At 42.3% G+C, this 17,277-nt stretch overlaps 8 protein-coding genes across 8 annotated transcripts; 3 read left to right on the forward strand and 5 right to left on the reverse strand.

The window, feature by feature from the left end:
• Positions 1-1,082: 1,082 nt before the first annotated feature.
• Positions 1,083-2,015, forward strand: VCUG_00348 (uncharacterized protein; the record flags this gene model as incomplete). The annotated part of the gene is made up of 1 exon (XM_008075178.1): positions 1,083-2,015. The coding sequence occupies one exon, from the start codon at positions 1,083-1,085 to the stop codon at positions 2,013-2,015; it is 933 nt and encodes a 310-aa protein (XP_008073369.1).
• Positions 2,016-2,213: 198 nt separating this feature from the next.
• Positions 2,214-2,543, forward strand: VCUG_00349 (uncharacterized protein; the record flags this gene model as incomplete). The annotated part of the gene is made up of 1 exon (XM_008075179.1): positions 2,214-2,543. One exon carries the CDS (start codon positions 2,214-2,216, stop codon positions 2,532-2,534), a length of 321 nt encoding a protein of 106 aa, XP_008073370.1. The 3' UTR covers positions 2,535-2,543.
• A 300-nt stretch (positions 2,544-2,843) lies between these two features.
• Positions 2,844-4,142, reverse strand: VCUG_00350 (uncharacterized protein; the record flags this gene model as incomplete). Its single annotated transcript, XM_008075180.1, has 1 exon — positions 2,844-4,142. The coding sequence occupies one exon, from the start codon at positions 4,140-4,142 to the stop codon at positions 2,844-2,846; it is 1,299 nt and encodes a 432-aa protein (XP_008073371.1).
• A 1,348-nt stretch (positions 4,143-5,490) lies between these two features.
• VCUG_00351 (uncharacterized protein) lies at positions 5,491-8,360 on the reverse strand. The gene has a single exon (XM_008075181.1). The coding sequence runs from the start codon at positions 8,349-8,351 to the stop codon at positions 5,538-5,540; it is 2,814 nt and encodes a 937-aa protein (XP_008073372.1). The 5' UTR covers positions 8,352-8,360; the 3' UTR covers positions 5,491-5,537.
• A 1,295-nt stretch (positions 8,361-9,655) lies between these two features.
• Positions 9,656-10,763, reverse strand: VCUG_00352 (uncharacterized protein; the record flags this gene model as incomplete). The annotated part of the gene is made up of 1 exon (XM_008075182.1): positions 9,656-10,763. A coding segment is annotated over one exon (1,090 nt), but the record flags the coding sequence as incomplete, so codon positions are not given.
• Positions 10,764-11,491: 728 nt separating this feature from the next.
• VCUG_00353 (uncharacterized protein) lies at positions 11,492-11,815 on the forward strand (the record flags this gene model as incomplete). The annotated part of the gene is made up of 1 exon (XM_008075183.1): positions 11,492-11,815. The coding sequence occupies one exon, from the start codon at positions 11,492-11,494 to the stop codon at positions 11,813-11,815; it is 324 nt and encodes a 107-aa protein (XP_008073374.1).
• Positions 11,816-12,413: 598 nt separating this feature from the next.
• Positions 12,414-13,058, reverse strand: VCUG_00354 (small GTP-binding protein domain). The gene has a single exon (XM_008075184.1). The coding sequence runs from the start codon at positions 13,042-13,044 to the stop codon at positions 12,448-12,450; it is 597 nt and encodes a 198-aa protein (XP_008073375.1). The 5' UTR covers positions 13,045-13,058; the 3' UTR covers positions 12,414-12,447.
• A 1,461-nt stretch (positions 13,059-14,519) lies between these two features.
• VCUG_00355 (26S protease regulatory subunit 6B) lies at positions 14,520-15,738 on the reverse strand (the record flags this gene model as incomplete). The annotated part of the gene is made up of 1 exon (XM_008075185.1): positions 14,520-15,738. One exon carries the CDS (start codon positions 15,736-15,738, stop codon positions 14,548-14,550), a length of 1,191 nt encoding a protein of 396 aa, XP_008073376.1. The 3' UTR covers positions 14,520-14,547.
• Positions 15,739-17,277: the final 1,539 nt, after the last annotated feature.

The following is a 17,277-nucleotide window of genomic DNA, read 5'->3' on the forward strand; positions in this document are numbered from 1 at the left end:
ACATACTACGTGTCACCATGGATGAATTACCCTAAACAATGCCACCGATGTACCGTGGATGGATGATGTATGCTAACCATAGATGGAGCCTCTCCGATATAAAGATCTGGAATGTGGTGTGTTATACAACAAAACGTAATTAAACCTGGCAAGCACGCACCAAAACTATGGTAGTTGCAATCATACAATTTGTATGATGCGATCTAACCGCTTATAACAGAGTTGTACGTTTTAACCACATGTTAGCGATGCGATACGTTCTTTTCAATCTATGACAAATGGCATGCTTTTGGCGTTCCGTTCAGCCGAATTTTCTTGGATTAAATCTTCCGAGCAGTAATAAATTTGGATTAGCTCTCGTATCAAACGTGGCACTTACATAAGCGTCACCACTACAAATACACGACGGCACGGTAAACAGCTCATCACATAAAACGATAATTTACGCGCTTGTTCATTTCTTGCTACAACAACACCTAAGAAACATCTCTTCTCATCCCCTTTCGTGCTTTTATTACCGTACCGTAGTACCATCAAAATATATTTGTGTTCCAGCTCACACGCTCTGCCAAAACAACCATCACACCGATGTAGGATGTACAGTGCAAGGGTGTAAGCCTCTTGTGATGGGAGACAAGATGGATGCATTGAAACGTATGCGGTCGTTCAATTCTGAAGGCTTTTTCGGTATGTCAATGCAGCAATCACACTCCGCAACAAACGGTTAATCCTTGCTTCTGTGGTTCTTACGGACTGAAAAACCTTTTCGCTTTTTACCATCAGTACGTCTTTCAACTCACACACAATTTTCGAGCCGTCCAATAATATCGCCCGATAATCCTGTTGAGCTATTCGCTTTTTACCATCAGTACGTCTTTCAACTCACACACAATTTTTGAGCCGTCCAATAATATCGCCCGATAATCCTGTTGAGCTATTCGCTTTTTACCACCAATGATCTTTTGTGTGCATCTAGACCATTCTTCGTTACTTCTCCTTTTCTTTTGCAAATCCCTACCGAATCAGAATTAATAAACTGCTTTAAATCAGTAAAAAATTTTTGCCTCACGGTTACATTAAAAATGATCAAAAGACTCATTTACCGTGTATCGCAGATAAAATACGTGCCATTCATAGCAAAACTAATCATAATAACGGCTTTATCGTACCTTTTCAATGTTGTGCACTTCTACAGGATGAGAAGCGTAAAACCTAAGAAGGTAAAAAACAAGTTTTGTATTATCACCGGTGGAACGAGAGGAATCGGCAGGGAATTGGTGGATTTGCTTGTCCTGAAGGGTTATGAAGTGGTGGTGCTTGGAAGAAGCAATATAAGCCGCAGTAATGTTGTGCGCTATGAATTGGATTTGAACAATTTGAATGAGGTAAAGCAGTTCAGGTTGAGCAGAACGGTCGATCTTTTGGTCATGAATGCTGGTATAATTACCACCAAAACGGATGGAATAGACATGAATTTCAAGGTAAATTACCTGGCCCATTACATCCTGTACAACAACTTACGAGGCAATTTGAAGAATGCCCGCGTAGTTCTCACATCTTCATGTGTAATGCTCTCGGTTGACACGTTCGATCCATACAGCACGTCCTTTTTCTCGTTCAGAAAGTACTGCGAAAGCAAGTTATGTGTGTTTTTACTCGCCAAGTACATCTCAAGGAACACGCAAACGGTTGTTGTACATCCAGGAATCGTTAACACTGCGTTGTTCAAAGAGAATTCTCTGTTGGACCTGTTCATAAACAAGGTATCGTATCCATTTCTGAACAGCATAGAAGAGGCCGCCAATGTGCTTGTGAACGCATGCCAATTTGAGATGTCCAGGGAGAAGAAGATCATCTTTTTCTACGGCTTTGATGAAATGAAGGTCCCACGGTCTATCAACAGAAAGAACGAAAAAAAGTTAATGAAAATTACGAAACACTTTTTAGAGAAAGCTGGAGCGGTCAGGGTAAACAATTCGAGAGCAAAAGACGTTAACGCCCGTGTAACAGAATAGTAATGCGGTATGTGCTGGTGACAGCGGCCCTATTGTGTACATTGCACGATTTGCTAGTAAAAGGGAGCTATTACGGCTGTCCTTCCCAACACACACGTACTAACCCTTTGTATCCCGCTAGCCTATGCCATTGTAACTGCGGTTTTCTTTTACGTTAAAATATTTTATTTATCTTCACATACCACAGCACTGAACAACATGCTTTTCAGTCTTCTGCAATTTCTTTCGTCACGCGGGGAGAAGACACCGCACTCGTTGCGTTGTTGTCATCGACTAACGTATTTTTATCTGAGCCCTGTGCTTTTCAGTTCTTGCTCGTATTCTTGCGGAATAGCTGACCAACAGCACAGGACAAGCACCGATCGGTTAACACTGAGCCCTGTGCTTTTCAGTTCTTGCTCGTATTCTTGCGGAATAGCTGACCAACAGCACAAGACAAGCACCGATCGGTTAACACTGAGCCCTGTGCTTAAACGGCACTCCTACGTACTGCACAATTACATGAGTGATAGCAAATAAAGATGATTGGTTGCAGTTGTCACCACAGGAATACACACGTATCGTTCTAAAAGAACATTTTTGTTAGAACCCAGGGTTTATTCACGAGGACACGCAACACAATTCCTCGCCGGGATGTTCTATACGTTAAATGATGTCGGTTCTTTGCAGTGAAGAACAAATTTTACTTCACGTGAATTACCATGCACTTAAAACAATAAAACATCAGGTTTATGCTCACATATCGCAGGTACGGCGCTCTTCGTTTTACTCAATGTAGCATGCGCCTCTTGGATGAAAAATCGGTATTTCGTGCTCTAACCAGCACTATCAATCTTTAAAGTTATCGTTGGCCAGCTGGTACAGCAAGTTAGGTGCTTTAGCATTCTCTGCATACACGCCGTATCCATATAGCTTGTTGTAAAAGAACCAGAATATACGATAAATCTCCTCAACTTCCTCCAATCGCACGTACGATACATCCTGTTTGTTGAAGAAACAGTGGAAAAAGTATTCGTGTCCGCTCATGCCATTTCGCTGCTTCTTCAACCAGTCCCTGATATCATCCTCATTCATGATAATAAGCCGTCGGATGGAGCGGCGGAACTCAATTTTTAGGTACACCCGTGGCTCCGGAAAGTCTTGAAAAATTAGACTGATGTAGCGTATTTCCTCCCGCTCCTCGTTGTAAATTTCTCTGTAGTAGTAGCGCGCAAAAAGCCTTTTAAATGCGAGTTTCGTAAATTTGATCACTGTGCGGTCAACAACTCGTCTGAAACCTCGTCCGGCATTGAACGTTATTCTCACTCCGAACCACCGTGTGTTGTAGATTTGCATGCTCAGGTACGTATAAGTATCTCTGAGAAGCACACGATCGGATGTGCGCACGAATTCATCGTATATGCGGTGGTAGACGTAGCACCTGAACCACGTACTCTTGATGGTGCGCAGGTTGCGTAGCAGTTTCAGTCGCTCCATCCTCTGCACGTAGTGCGGACATACATCCTTGGTAACATCCGAGTTGTCCTTTGTCACACTGATGAGATTGTTGATAAAGAAATGCTGCATGATTTCGAACACTATGCCATATTTTGTTCTCCGCTCTGTGCTTAGGTCTTGTATTATTATCGCTTCGATGTACTCCCTGGACAGCAAAAAGTTGTAGAATTTGTCTTTCCTGAAAAAATCGTTGATGATGCTCCTCACACACTTCATATTGTAAAAATCGATGAATCGTACATCATTAGGAATGTTTTTGAGTATGTGTACGATGCTAAGATAGTCGTTATTTACTGCAAAAGGCAGTTTGATCAAAATTGTTCCTTTCATCTCCTTGATTCTCTCTATCTGCCTCAAATTACTTTCTATGTTGGAAAAATAGAACACATCGTTCTCAGAGTTCCCTGTCCGTATGCACTCAAGATGCCCTTCGTCAACGAACACAATTTTGTGCACAAACTGGTCTGGCAGACCTATCTTATCCTTCAGCGCGCTCATCCAGCTGTTCTTCTTTCCAGGCGGTATAGAAAAAACCAGCACATAGTCCTGTGGCATTGTTTTGCACAGTGCAAGAAATACTTCATTCGCATTCCGGGACAGAACCGGGTCCATGATCACAAATTTTCTCATTCGGTAGTTTCATATTCTTGCGCACAGCATTTTTGTGCCCATGCAAACCAATAGAGCGATCGATTAACACAAATCGGCTTCTCTGGTCAACCTCTCTCCTATTTGTTATGCTGAAACGAGCTATTCAAGTTTTATGGTTCGATTAGCTGGTAGTAAATTTATTTATCGAGCCGATCTTCACCACGCATGTGCATCGCTTTACAATCCCAAAGATTATATTGCACGAGTTCGCCGTTATTGATGCCTCATTTATTTCGTTCATGATCAAGCAACGACTAGAACACCGATATCTGATGATTTCTGAGGATAATGTAGAACCTTTCCTTCTACGCTCGAGCTATACAAAAACCAGCATGGATGTAAGATACCATACGCCATCCACGGATCAAATCAGCACGGTTATCAATCACTCTTATTATTCGTGCATCTCCGGTTCAAAATCCTAAAGCAAAAATAACTGTCATACTCATAGCAACCATTACTGTATGAGCCTGTGCTCAAACATCATTATTTTATACTTCGCCTCTTAATGATTGTTCTGCACAATGCTTGATCGGATCGAATTCTTTGCGGGTATGCCCATTTGACAAAGTGCTTTTGTATATAACACAGAAAGACAAACTTTGATTACAAAATATTTTTTCAACGTTTCCTCATTTTCTCTCGCATGCAGTATTTCATTGGTTTATCACAGCTTAATTTTCAGCAATGATGCCAGTCGAATAAAAACTATGGAAGGCGTTAAACAAAGGACTTTTCACAAACAGAGCTATAGATGAATAAAACCATCCATTAATAAGGAGAGATGCGCTCAATCACAGTGTGTAAAATTTTCTTCATATTGGCATCAAATCAATTTATGTATTTCCTTACACGTCAGCAATTTACATTTGTGCACGTAACAGACAGCTGCACTCAAGAATAGCCATAGGTGCAGAACAATTATGGTAACCACTAATAAAACCATTAATGCCATGTGTTGATAGTGTAGCATGTTTACAACCTCAACCGCTCGTCTATTTAATTCAGTTTATTAGAATCTGCCGCAAACCAACCATTTAAACTTTTTTGTTTGAATGAAACAAAAAATACTTAAAAATCCATTAATTTTCCTTTCCCCTCATATTAATTGGTAAACCCTTCTCAACATTGCCATTAAAAATTTGTTCTGGTATGAGGAGATGGATAGACGCACTTCCAACGCGTTAAACATATCTATTTATCCTTTCGTACCGCATTACTCAATATTTTAGATAACACATCTAATTACGACGTGGTGAAGTAAAAATCAATTGAAGGTCTTTGAACCACTCGACAGCATATGATCATCTGAATGCGAACGAAATTATCACAATTCACAACTTTTAATTCAACCATGCCCGTTTCAAGTGCCTGTCACAAAAACTTTAAACGCACCTTATCGCCCTCACCAATGGACACGATGGTTTTTTCGTTGATGACTTTTGTGTTAAACAACGTATCAAAGTGCTTAACGAGCTTCAAGAGCTCGAAAGCCTCCAGCACCGCCATTTTTTCACTCAACCGATCGACATCAAGCGATCCTGCTCGGACGAGAACGTAGTATGCGAGGTGTAAATACTTCGTATGGTAGATGTGCATTTCGTCTTTGCGCTCTTTCAGGTGTTCAGGCATGTCGGGCAGTGCAATGTTGTCCATTTTGGTGCTAACCTTCTTCTTGAAAGTGCTTGTGAGCTCAATTGTGCTTGCGCATGCCTTGTATTCACAGATTATTCTTTTATCCCTCATAAACTTTAGAATTGTCTCCAGATCCGTGAAATTGTACTTTTTTATGTTGATCTGTCCTTTCAGCACCAAATCCTTTTTCACATCCACATACTGTTCGTAAAGAATCTGCGGAAGAAACGGCACCTTGCTTAAGTTGCTGTCACAGACGGACGGTACCTGCTTTTTTAGTGCTGTCAGCCGTGCACTAAGTATCTTCGCTCTCTCCGCATCGTAATCACGGTTAATAACGAACAGGCACTCCCTGTAAAACCTTTTCTCCTCGATCATCTTGCATTTTTCGAAGAACTCTTCGCGTTCGCTGATATCAAGATGAACATCAGCGTTTGTCTCCTGATTTACATGCATCCAGAATTCCGGTGTTGCGCTTTTCTTCGTTACCTTAACCGTGTTTTCGTCGTGTTCTAGGTGGATGACCTTCAAATCGTTCATAAGTACCAGATATGGCAAAAAAGCTTTGATCTCGTACTTCATTCTGAGTAGTTTCATGTAATCCGTGCAGAACTCCATGTTAAAAATCTCTTCCATCGGTAAATTTAATATGTGCACCGTTTCCTGGTCGGGAGCACCACCTAGAAAATCGATAGTTCTCGCAACTGCAATGCTACTACCGGCAGCATTGCCCTTGTGAATGTTCTCTTTCTCCGGCGATTCATTATATCCATACTCGCATCCGTTGCGCTCTCCAAGCGGTGCTTCCACGCCGGTGCTCACACGATCATCATTCTCTTCTGCATATATTCCGCCGTTTGACACCTTTTTGGCTGTTCTATGCATTGTTTTATCACAGCTGTCGTGCTGTGCACTTCGTCTCGTCTTTATAATTTCAACCAGTTCGGCCAAAAATTTGTATCGTTTGAACGACACCAGCTTGAAGAACAGACCCAAGCTCATGAACCGTAAAAGATCACAATCAAAGTAAAATTCGTTGTCTTTAACACGTTCAATAAAAAGATACAGCGCTTTAACGCGCCTGTTCATACTCGGCTCGAATCCGTTGTCAATTTCGGTGAACCTGCTGTTTGTAACGAAGAATTTGTGGATCTGTGCCTGAAAGGGTGTCAGACTGACTGCTGTCCTTTTTGGTGAGTAATAGTTGAGCACCAGGGGGTCATCCTGCTGAACATCCTTGTGCGCAATGACAAACTTGGCACCCTGCGCGTCATCGTGCAGCTTGTAAACGTTGAACCCGCCCTTTATGGCTGCATTGATGACAGTTCGTCTGTCCAGGGTGTACCTGCACCCCAGGATCGATTTAAAGTCCTTAAACACCTCTTTGTCCAGGACAAACGCCTTTTTTACGTCCAGAATCTGTTCAATTGCATTTATCCTATCTTCCATCGTTATTCCCTCCTCGTTCGCGCCCTGTTCACGCGCAATCATCCGCTGTCGTTTGCGTTCTTTCAATTTGCTGAGCTCGTTCACATTATAAAATTTCGTCCGTTTTATTTTGCCTTCGAACTCTTCAACTGTTTTTATACTCCCCTCCATCTTGTCGGTGATTTTGTTGAGCAGCTTGAGCCCGATCTTCAGTTTGATACCAAACCTGTCCTGGATGTCCTTGGAGCATACTCCCGTTCTGCTGCCTTCAATGAAATTCTTTAGCTGTGTTATCAACGGAACACCGATCAGAATGTCCATCCCGATGTGCTTTTCCTCGAATGAGTTGGTGGTGCTCATATCGGTAGTGGTATCCTCCGAGTTGATGCTGCGTCTTTTTTCCTTTTGCTGTCCCTTAACAACGTCTCCATGCGCATCTCTGCGTATTCTGACCACAATTTTGTTGTCCTCCACGGTTTTGTCGATATAACCGAGGCACGCCAGCTTTTTGATGATATAGAACATTTTCTTTGGCTCGATGTTCAGCGTGGCTCTCAAATTGGCCACCGATACGTACTCGTTCATTCTTATAAGCATGTCAAACACGTAATAATATTCTTTGGACGTGAAGTTGAAGCTTCCGTTGGTCAAGTACTCCTTCCAGGCAACTGTATTCATCCTGACGTACAGGTTTCCAAGAAGCAGGCGTAGAATGTATTTGTCTTCGCAGGACAGCTGCAGACCGATCGCATATGCTTCTTTATCCACGGCATCGTATTCAGCCGTGCATCCGTAGTTCAGCCGGCCGTCAATCGAATTTAAGCTGTTTACAGCAGCATATCTGTTCGCTAACTCGTTCATAGGACCGTATAACTCGCAACGCCCATAATCGATCTTCTTAGCACCGGTCATCCGCCTCTCTTCAAAGTATTTCAATATTTCTTTCTGCTTAGAATCGAGCGCTAGTGTTGTAAATGACGAGTGCAGTTCGGCGATCTGCTCGCCAGTAACGAATTCTACCCACTGCTCGTTGAGCAGTGTGAACAATTCTTCCTCATTTAGCTCACTACATGGTGTGCCGAATATTCCGTACGAAAAAATCTTTTCTTTCAAATTACCGAGCATGTTGTTCCAAATTTTTGCCCTTCTATAGCTAAAAATTTCATTTATTTATTTCATCCGGCACGTACACATTTCCAACCTGTACACTTTTGCGTAGACACGATCTGTATTGGTACAAAATGTGTTTCTTGCCGGCACCATGGTTTTTCTTTCTGTTTGCTTAACAAATAAAATCCGGCAATTATCTCCTTTTGTGATTTTAATGGCATATTCACCGACTTAGCACAAAGAATCGAATTTAACGCATTTGGTGTTTTATTTAATAATTTTTTTGCACGGGCATTTAAACACCCTTGCACACAGTGCTTGGTCGCAATGCAGTCCATGGTTTCTTCAACACCGTTGTTTGTGCGTTTAACTCGCTTGACACAGCTATTAGCGCAGCTACCGCTGCTTCACTCGAAATAGTCATTATTACCATTTTTGGCTCTGTTTATATTGCATGGAAAAATGGTCACATATAATAAAATACCAAAAATAAAAATTTTATAGCTTTTATCGTGTGACACGATGGCGTAAATTTTATCGAGTGGTATGAACAATTTGTTGTGGATGGCGAGTGTTCTTGAGGGGCGATGAACGAAAAAAGCAAATTTGTACGTTGTTGTGCGGTTGTAATAAACAGACTTAAACAGACTTTTGTATAAAAAAGCAAATTCGTACGATTAGATACACAAAAGGCGAAAATATTGTACATGGTGCATTTTCGTTAGAAATGCTTTTGTTGCTCACAGAAGAGCGTTTACGTGGTACTTGAACAGAATTATACTCGTTTTATCTTTTCTGTGCGATATCGTACGTTCATGACGGCAGGAGTATTCGTGAGCACAATTTTAGGTAAAAATGAGGAATCTGCCATGATCCATCCGACTTCTTGTTCTTGCATCTTCGGTGACATGCCACGCGTTAACATGTTGTTGATGCTCAGTTCGATTACCGCTCACAATACGTAAAAATGTTTTGCTCATGAATTGTGCCCACACCATGGCGATGAGACGAACACCTCATTCCCACAAAATGGGAATAGCTCATTCAGATAAGCAAAATACATCTCATACACCATTAGCGCACCCAAAATGTTAGACGCGTGGTTTTACCTTCCAATTCTTTCACGGGAATGGATTCAGCCATCTTTGTTTTCTAGGCTGCCGCTCTGATCGTTCCTGTGTCATCCAAAGCGATAAAAATCGAATAAAAATTTTGGTACCTTGGATTTGATTCGAGAACAGAAAATGGAAATATCACGTTAAAAACACAAACAGAGAATTGTATCGACAGATAAAACTGCAGTAGCAAACGTTTCAAATTAGGATTTAATGACCAGGCTATAGGAAACTATAGACTTGCTCCGGTAGCTCAGTTCCCTTTTCGTAGAAAAAAAGGGATGTACGTGCCGTGTTGACCTCCTCCAGGAGTCGGTACATCTCTTTGATTCTATCAACGGGCACTGTGTTGAATTCTTTACCTGCCACCAGAGAACACAGAACAAGGTCATAATCATCATGAACATACGTGTCTTTGACGTACTTCTCAACCATCGTGGTATCTACAAGCACGCTGTCCTGTGATACAACGTTTTTGCCGGGGTAGATGTCAAATGTTACGTTGTTGTCTGTGCTCAGCACTTTTACGGTGGTTTCCTTGTTCTTCAGCCCTTTGCCCGCGATGAAAAGGACGTTGTATCCGTTTTTGTGCTCAAAGACAGAGAATGAGAACGTTTCGGTGTGCGATCCCTTGAACTCGTAATCATTGTACTGTCCTTTCAGGTGCAGGTCTTTGAATGTGAGGTCCTTCAGGGAGCCGTTCCCAAAAATATGCTCGTACACGCTGAACAGGTGTGTGAATACCATGTCCTTGAAGATACCGTCCTTGTCGAATGCTACGCGATCGCCGGCCAACGTGCTTTCTAGTGAAAAGAGTTCAACACCGGTCACATTTTCTAATAGCGGCTTAACCCTGTGCTCAAAACGCGGGAACGCCAAAATAAGCGGTTTAAGCAGATAATGGTCGATAAACCTGAACTTCACATTCTTAAAATGCTGCGCATCCTCCACCTCTTTCAAACATGTGAAAAACGGCTTCTCCAGAGCAACGACCACCTCTCTGTCCAGGCCGTTCAGGCATTGAACGATGGAATGGTGCCTGTGCGAAGGTATACACAAATAGAAGAGCGCCAATTTCTTGTTATCTACCATTTTTGTTATTTTTTCCACATCTGTGTACTCTCCCTGCACAACTTTTATGTTCTTTTCATCATTCTCTTTCGCCAATGCCTGCAAAAAATCGCAGTCTATGTTTCGCGAGTACAAAATAATTTCGCACCCTTCGTAAAGCCTCTCTTTCAGGATAGAAGGCAAAATTTTTGTTCTGCACAAATTTCCTGATGCTCCGAAGATAATCAAAATTTTATCCATGGTAAAATCTGAGCAGGGTGATAAATATGGTAATTTTTTGCAGATACAAAGCAGTGTACGGACGAATAAACGTACTTTTGATGAAAACGATACGACCGAATAAGGTAATGGGAGTGCATGGCGTGTTGGTCTATGGTCTTGTAAAATATCAGCGTTTTGCTGTGATAGCACCTATGAAATTGACCCGGCCGCTAAGAAGCGAGCGATGAGTACGTACCGAATCGAGTTACAACTGCTAAACCAGTTAAAACAATCAAAATGGCATTTTTATTGATCAGGAATTGTTTCTCGGCGTTGATTCAATCTCCGCTAGCAATAGGAATGATCAAATGAGTACGTGTTAATCAAATGTAGCAATTCTAAAAAATAAACATTGAGCAGTGTTCAACATAACGAAAATATCATGGCGTATTAAACCGTAAAGATACCGCGTTTGTTCTCATTAATAATAAATATATCTGATTACGGTGCCTGAGTGACGCGTTTCGTATCTTCTGATTTGTTAATTTCCTCCCTTTACCCGTTTTATTGTGAAAAGTGTTTTTAGCAAAGTTTCCACGGAACAATCACGTAGCAGCAACACAAATGTAACCTTGTCATATTCTGGCAGAGTAAAGCGTTTAGCTGTCTTTAACTGCTGTTTGAGCGCGCAATTCATGGTTATGCACGGCAGGAATATTTTTACCACTGAGTTGCGCTAATCCATCTCTTCAAAAACACCTTCATTCGATGATTGGGCACATCGCCTTCTCTAACGGGCTAATCAAAAAAAAATACTGCACGGGTCAGTGTGATTGGGTGCAGGAGACACGCCTGTTTCGTTTTACAACACGGGTGTGGTTGCTTATAGCGTGGTATTCAATCGTGCAGACATTGTTGGACCGCACTTTCCATGTCATCGTTGCCGGCCGTGCATCTGCGTTAACATTTTGCAGATTTACTCTTTCAAGTAAAGTAAAGGATGCAGGACATGGCAGTTGGCCATTCAAAAGAATTTTTACCACGGTATTGCCGGGAAGGTCGTGGTATAATCGTTGTGAAACGTACGGTTAAACCGTGCATTGAGAGTGTTTTGTCCTTTTCTATTCTTGCAGCTCTACGGAGTGATCATATGGTGGTACAGAACGTGCCATGGCACCGTTGCTGTGATACGAATCGCTAACCACATCCAACACCTGAGCAGGTCGTTTATTGCATTTAACACGCACCTGTAACAGCGGTACAACTTTTCTAGCGTAACAATACCAACTAAAAATTACGTTGGCACCGCACTGTGCCGGGTTGTTCCTGAGATATTACACGGACCACGGAAGCGACCGGCAACCCTGCACTATCCGCGATATTACACGGACCACGGAAGCGACCGGCAACCCTGCACTATCCGCGATATTACACGGACCACGGAAGCGATCAGCAACCCTGCACTATCCGCGATATTACACGGACCACGGAAGCGATCAGCAACCCTACAGCATTAGCCCAAGGTACCGATCAAAAATACGCGTGCGGAACGTCCTAAAGATGAAAAATTGCAACCACGCAGTTTGTGAATTTGTACTGAAATGAGGATCTGCGGCACAGCAGCAACCATTTTTTTAACAGTTGCTCTGATAAGCGAACGATACCCCGATCTGTGCACAGAAATAATAAAGTGAACGTTTACTCCATCCGTATTTACTTGAAAATTATAGGTCTTGGCGCCTCTTTCTCATGCTATGGGTCTTCTCTAACGAGTCTACCATCCACTCAAATGCCGGCAACAGCCTGACCAACGGGTTATTATCAGTTGCAGACACGATTCCTGACACGGTCCTGCACTCCCAGAAATCACACACGCTCTCAATGTTAAATGTCTTCAACATCCTCTCCTTTCTATTTTCGAGCTCAGGATCGTTGGGATCATCTGCCTTGTTCGCCAGAATAAGTACCGGCTTGTTTTTGTAGTTATCAAGGATGCTCTTCAACGCTTCACCAGCCTCAACCCACCGTTCCTCATCAAAAATATCCGTAACGAACACCATCCCATCACTCGTATCGACATACTTACACCACACAGGCCGTATCTTGTCCTGTCCACCGATGTCCCAGCACGAAAACTCCACGTTGTTGACCTGGAACTTCTCAATGTTGAAACCAATTGTGGGAACAGTAGGAACCGTGCTCTTGAGCTTCATCTGGTATAGAATTGTGGTTTTCCCGGCCGCATCCAATCCTATCATACAGATGGAGTACGGTGTCTTTGTATTAAATAAGTTTGTAAATGCTGTTATAACACTGCCCATTGTTTTACTTTGCCCTTCCTTTAGTTTTTTTTATTTAAATTTTTAATTTATTTTACGACCTGTAACAAAACGTGTAAAGGATCAAAACACCGAAAAGTAGCGCTTGCAGTTGCGTGCCGATAGGTGTTCAGGGCCAGAGATCCTTCAATGGGCCAAAGTAGTGGTACAATATGTGAAGTATACCGGAGTTGGTTGTTTTATGTGTGCAAAAAACGTAAGGTTAAGTTTAACACATTAAAATACTTCCTAGGCAGTAATCGTCTCCTGCAATGATCGCACAGCACGAACAAAAATAAATTATCATATAAATAATTAAAATTGATAAAATGGAAAAGCGTGCAGCACAGGCTCTTTATACATTAAAATCTTACCAAGTGAATTATTGATAGTACACTATCAGAAAGTAGCGATTAAAACGGCACCAACCTGATGCTGTGTAATCAACGAGTTCTTTGGGAATGTTCGGGTATTTTCCTATGAAAGTGTTATTAAGGCCGTGTTTCATGAAACAGGACCTATAAAGTGTTTTGCCTCGAGGACACATCCTGATGGTGGCGTTTTGAAGGTTAGCGCACACATATGCGCCAAATTGTTAATATTCTGTGGAATACTTGGTTTGGAGTATATGACACCGCAGTGTTTTGGCTATCAGGTTCTCCTTTCAAACTTGAAGGGAAACAGCGATTGTATGAGCATAGCCAACGAACGGAGCAGATGCACTGTACTCTCCCTGTGCAATGATGAAATACGCTATGTACGGTGTTTTTTACTTAATCTATAACTTTACAAATATCCGAATTGTAGGAATGGCGGGGCAAAATACGATGGAAATGTGAACAACGACAAAAAATGTTTTAATTGCGTTACTTTAGGTGAGAAGAGCAAAGTGCACCATTCTTCGTCTCAAAGTGCAAATCTCTCAATTAAACCCCCAATTTGAGTGCGCAAACTTCTTTTAAATTTGTTGTAACCAAAAACACTGCTATTTACATCCTTGCACAGGTAACCACCGAGAAGATCAAAATAATTGTTGATCGAAACAGGGAATATGAGGGGCATTGAAGATGCCCTGTAGAATACGTGAACTAGCACAATTTTTGGCGCAAAACTATTTTTTTGTGTTTGTTCAGGTGCTGTTCACGAGGAGATAAATAAATTTAATGTGTAAAAATTGATCTATCGAGAGGGCATAGCGCACGTAATTGATAAGAAAAATATAAAATGATGGTCTTAAGAGAAGAATGAGCTGCGTTCAATGGATTACCTGGTGCTGCTCAATTTACAGGCAGAAATAGCACAGCTAGTATTGCTATGATATAATTTATCTGATTACATCTAAATATGTGTTGACACTACGATACGAGCAATGCATTCCTCACGTCCAAATGAAATATATTGTTTATCCTGGATGATTGGGAGCATGTTTACCGCAGTGAATGAGATACAGAACAAGATGACCCGCCGTCTGCACACGATGGACATAAGGCTCTTTATTTAACACACTCAGTTGTAAAGCAACGGACCAGAAACCTTTCGATCAGCAACCTTGGAGTACGCCTCCTCAAAGTCCTTCTGTAGAATGACGTACCTGCCGTTCCGTATCGCAAGCATCCCTGCCTCCTGGCATATGCTGTTCAAATCAGCACATGACAGGCGGTCAGGCCTGTTAACAAAGCTTTCAAGATCAACCTCATCAGATAGGTTCATCTTGTTGGTGATTGCGTTCAGAACAAGCCGTTTCTGTCTCTTGTCAGGCATCGGAAACTCGATTTTCCTATCTAGGCGACCGGGCCTAAGCAGTGCTGGATCCAGAATGTCTGCACGATTGGTCGCCATAATGACCTTCACATTGACCGTCACCTCAAAGCCATCCATCTGATTCAGAAGCTCCAAAAGTACTCTCTGCACCTCTCGATCTGCGCTCGTGGCTGCATCAAACCGCTTGGTCGCGATTGAATCGACCTCATCGATGAACACTATCGAGGGAGCCTGCTCCCTTGCAAGCCTGAACACATCTCTCACCATTCTTGGGCCTTCTCCGAGGTACTTCTGCACAAACTCCGAGCCGTTCACCTGTATGAACGTTGCTTTTGTCTTGTTCGCCACCGCCTTCACCAACATTGTCTTCCCGGTTCCAGGTGGTCCGTACAAGAGCACTCCCCGTGGAGGATCTATTCCTATCTGCTTGTACAGTTCAAACTGTTTGAGAGGCAATTCAACCGTCTCTATTATCTCCTGTTTTTGGGTTTCAAGACCGCCCACATCATCGTAGGTAACGGTGGGCCGCTGTGCCTCCATCATCACAGGTATGCTAGAGTCGGCATCAGGTGGCAAAACATCAACAATGGCCGATGAGTGCCTGTGCAGCGCCACGGTGGTGTTAGGCTTTAAGAGTTCTTTGTCGACCGTGCTCAGGATCTTCACAACCGAGTTACTGCCTGTGGTACTGCCAACAATTGCGGTCTGCTTGTCAATTGCCTCCAGAAACTGGCCCATTATCAAAGGCACGCTTTTCACACGCTTTATTTCTTCCTTTGCACGCAGCAACTCGCTCTTCAGTATGTTTATGTCCTTAATGCACTGCTGCTCCTCTCTACATAGTATTTCTAACTCGTACTGTTTATTCTTGTACTTTTCGTATACCTTCAGCGCAAACAGCTCCTCATCATCTTTGGTTTGTGTTTTTGTGCTCATCAGGGGCAGCAAAAATGGCACAAAAATTTGTTTGCGATACAAACGAGCCGTATCGAGGCCTAGGAGCCCATATGAATGGCGCGGGACGCATTAAACGAGAAGAGGAGGTGAGCAAATGCAATTTATATGAATGGCACGAGACGCATTAAACGAGAAGAGGAGGTGAGCAAATGCAATTTATATGAATGGCACGAGACGCATTAAACGAGAAGAGGAGGTGAGCAAATGCAATTTATATGAATGGCAAAGAGATATGTGCATATATACGGGTTGACACGCGGTAAGTTGTAAACAGTTTTTTAAACCGTACGTACGCAACGGTACCAATTGATAAAGCGTAGCTAAAGCATTTAACAACACCTTGGGCACCTTAAACATTCGCTAGTACGGCTAACAGATGCATTTGACACACTCCGACATGTGACACACTCCAACATTGCTGAGGCGTTCTCAAAAATCGCGTTTTTAAGGGTCTAATTGCGTTTCGGAGGGTAAAAGCATTTTGTACAGGTTCCCAGCCGCTAACTCGTATTGCAACGCCATTCCGCCCCAAACATGAGATACAAATGATGAGATACGTGTGTGGAGTGGTAGGCGTTTGCTAAAGACGTGCATATCAATAAAATTGGTGTTCGATAGCGGATATGAACCTACAGCTGTCCAACCAAGAAAAGCTCTCCTGGCCAAGGCAACAAAAACATGCCTACAATCGTGTACACCACATATACGCACTTTTCATCAGAATGTTTGTTGGACAATACGTGTAAATAATTTGATCGCATCAGCACACGGTATTAAACCATGTGTAGGATTAATTTGGCACATATAATTGGTTCTGTTGTTTTACCGTAAGCACAGAGCTGATTTGTCTATCAGATAACATTTGTGCGCCCTTCCAGGCTGTTCACAATGGTTGAGGTCCTTCCTTTGCTACCCTCTTCATAGAACTTCTTCTATTATGTGCCGCTAGTGCCAACGACCTGTATGAATGCTAACATAATGCGCATTAGATCAATCATTTCAAGTTAAAAGCTGCCAGTGGCCCATGTGCACATCAATTTGTGGTAACTTTTTACCGTCCTTTCTTGGCATTCATTTAAGAGGAAAAAGCGATTTGTTGCAACATGGCCGCGTTAAACGAATGAAGTGACAGGAAAATGGCAGCCATTCATTCTACAGTACTTGTATTAGAGCGCATTTTCACCTGATTACCAAGAGGCTCCGTTCCTCTCACGAACAAATCTTGTATTAAACTGCAGGTGACTTGGAGAACTAGCATCGCTATTACAAGGGGGTGTGAAAGGCCCTGCCATGTAACGTAAGTGTACGCACTCGTCTTATGGCATTTGCATTTCAATACTAGGAGTGTAAGAGACATTAAAACATGTGATTGTTTAATAAGATTATCATATTTTACGTTTGTTTATACTTTTTAGTTCCATATTGAGAAAGGTAAAGGACAACGGCCTACTTTATATTGCATTTTTGATCCTTTTCATTAAATATCATGATCAATAATCTGATTGCTTGACTGTGTTG

This window comes from Vavraia culicis (assembly GCF_000192795.1).
Source record: "Vavraia culicis subsp. floridensis unplaced genomic scaffold supercont1.4, whole genome shotgun sequence".
Taxonomy (NCBI): domain Eukaryota; kingdom Fungi; phylum Microsporidia; family Pleistophoridae; genus Vavraia; species Vavraia culicis.